This window comes from Quercus lobata, chromosome 9 (genome assembly GCF_001633185.2).
Source record: "Quercus lobata isolate SW786 chromosome 9, ValleyOak3.0 Primary Assembly, whole genome shotgun sequence".
NCBI classification, from domain to species: Eukaryota; Viridiplantae; Streptophyta; class Magnoliopsida; order Fagales; family Fagaceae; genus Quercus; species Quercus lobata.
This window is the reverse complement of record NC_044912.1, coordinates 43457731-43460665: the sequence shown is the minus strand read 5'-3', so window position 1 is coordinate 43460665 and position 2935 is coordinate 43457731. Positions and strand designations below refer to the sequence as shown.

The 2935-nt window shown below is 31.8% G+C and overlaps 1 protein-coding gene across 1 annotated transcript; it reads right to left on the bottom strand.

Annotated features, from left to right (window-relative positions):
- Window positions 1-209: 209 nt before the first annotated feature.
- Window positions 210-881, bottom strand: LOC115961799 (TMV resistance protein N-like). The gene has a single exon (XM_031080715.1). The coding sequence runs from the start codon at window positions 879-881 to the stop codon at window positions 210-212; it is 672 nt and encodes a 223-aa protein (XP_030936575.1).
- Window positions 882-2935: the final 2054 nt, after the last annotated feature.

Here is a 2935-nt window from a genome sequence, read left to right as displayed (position 1 = left end):
ACCATATTTTTTGTTAACACATTGTCAATATCTTTATACAACCACAATCTACGACGCTTTCTAGGGTCTTTGGGGCACTCTTTACGAACTATATCTCTAACCATTTCTTGGAGTAAATCATGCATCCACAACTGATCATCTTGCAATTTGATGAGAGATTTATCAATAAGAACCCTTAATGCAATTTTAGGGTAAAGGTCAAGACGATCTTATATTGCTATAATAGTTTCTCGATTTATATAATTCCAGAAAAACGCAATATGCAAAAAAATTTCCTTCTCTGTTTCTTGTAGTCCGTCAAAACTTAATTGAAGTACGTTGAGAATTTTTTCTGTAGGAAATTCTTTAAGCCTATCTAATTCACTTTCCCATTCATATGTGCTTCTATTGTACAGAAAGGAAGCCAAAACCTCAATGGCTAAAGGAAGACCATTAGCGTAATGTATAAAGGCTTGGGACAGCTCTAGATAATCTTCTACAGGATGCTCTTTGTCAAAAGCTTTTGAATTAAAAAGATGAAAAGCTTCATCAAAACTCAATCCTTCAACCTCATATATTCCATCAACTTTATGTGTCATTAGCAAATGCACATCTCTTGTTGTGATAACAACTCTATTACCCAAACCAAACCAATTGTGCTCTGCAACTAATTTGTTCAATTGGCATAATTCATTTACATCATCAAGAACAAAAAGAATCTTTTTGTGACATAACTTTTTCTTGATCATGAGAATTCCATTATCAACATCTTTCACATTCATATCTCTAAGATTCAAAAGATCATTCAAAAGTGTTTGTTGTAACTGAAGTATGCCATCTTTTTCATTAACTTCCCTAACATTAGCAATAAAACTACACGCATCAAATTGATTGGAAATCATATTGTAAACAACTCTTGCTAGGATTTGAACAAATGATAATCAAGTTCAAGACTTTACAAAACTGATAAATTAATTATAAATCAATATTGTAAGTTCATTTTCAAATAGGCGTAAATTGGTCTATTTAAATCATTTCATCTCCTTTCCATCCAAAATTTTAAAACATCCAAACAAAAGGAATGGCTAATTACTCTTTTCCCCTTTACTAATTTTTAAAACATCCGAATAAGGTAAAGGGGAACCATTCAACTCTATTCTCCTCCCCACTATTCCCCTCCCCTCTCCTCCCTCTCTAAACTTCCAAACAGACCATTAATCTGTCTCATGCCTTCTTTTGAAGTGACTTAAACAACATTATTTGAACAACATTACTAAACCCTCCTTTTAAGTTTTGTGTAAACTTTATTTTGATTTTTTGAAAACTTTTTTTTAAAAAGGAGAAGTACGGAAATTTGATGAAATAACACAATACACATTCTGCGTTCGTTCAGGAAAAGAGAAGAAAGATGAACTGGTGGTGGCCAGCTATAAAAGTCATATTTATATTGCTTTTTGACCAACCATATAAAGTTGTGTTCGTATTGCTTTCTTTATGTTTTTATTCAGAATCGTGAGAAGTCATCATGATATGTCACGCATAATTGCAAAACGTCAAAAAACCCGTGTGGATGAAACTCTTAAAGTTTCTAACTTTTCCTTCAGGGCATAGCTGGTGGGCTGGATATGAATGTTGCTGGGTCAACACCGAATAGTCCCACCAAAGTGACTCGACTTTCTCAAACAAGGCAGGGCCCACACAACTTTAGCTCGCTGTTAAAATTTCAGGCAAAACACAAAAAAGTTGAAGATAAAGTAAATTCCCAAAAAGATATTAATAATAGTAAAAAATAGTTAACTAGCTTCTTAAACGAAAAAATTGATTACTGTAAAGACATAATTTACTTTTTTGAAGTAGATGTCAATTTATATTTTTGATGTCTATTACTAAAGTAGAGATTTAATATATATAATCATCTTTATGTTTAAGATACTTGATACTTCTTAATCTAAGATAATTGTAAACATATATTTTAAGCAAATAAAAAAAAAAAAGTTTGACTACAAAATTTGTTGTAATTTGAGGCTAAAACTTTCTTTAAAAAAATTAACATTATTATATATTTTGAAAATCTAACCGTCAGATTGTATCTTCTTTACGCTCTTAATATATAGGTTAATTTTGTGCCAATCGGATACTATTTATTGTATAATCTAAAAAAAAAATTTTATACATAATTTTGATTTACAAAAACTTGCAATTTAAACAATTGATTGATGCATAACTATTAATCTTTGATTTTCTGGAAATTTTGCAAACATAGAAGATATAAGAAAAAAAAATGTAATCCAATGATAGATTTGAGCAACGCAAGCCTTGTGATTTGGAAAATCCCATTTTGGGTTACACAGCTCATTCGCAAATCTGTCTATAATAAACACGTGGTGAAGGTAATTCCTAGAGCTTTGCTTCTCTGTCTTGTAGTGTTGTACTTCTTTTGTGTAATGCAGTTTCTTCAACAAGTATTCAGCATTGATACCATGAAACATTGGGTGGGAGTATATAACATTGAAGTTTTGAACCGTTTTATCCCCTTGTGTATTTGTGTACTTCACAAAATAAAAATCATGTGTACTATACTATCAATATACTCTCTTATCTCCACCAAATAAATGCCACACTAGCTGCTATCAGAGAAGTTCTACACCAAGCTAGAAGCCGAGGATTTGACAGCAAAAACTTGTGTAAAACCATTATGAACATGTTTTGTGACTTTTTCTCTTTTCTTGGTGGTAAAAACAGAAAAATACTAGAAGAGTCAAAAAGCCCAAAACAAGGGAGAAAAAAAAAATCCATTTGTGTGACCCGCAAGTCAACCTAATCCAACCTATCGTTCAACGGGTTGTATACAGGTTTTGGATTCAGACAGGTTATCGGGTTCAAGTTCACATTTGTCAGTTGCCTCCAATGTCTTTTTTTAGTGAATGCGTATAATTGCAAACAATGCCAAGTAGTG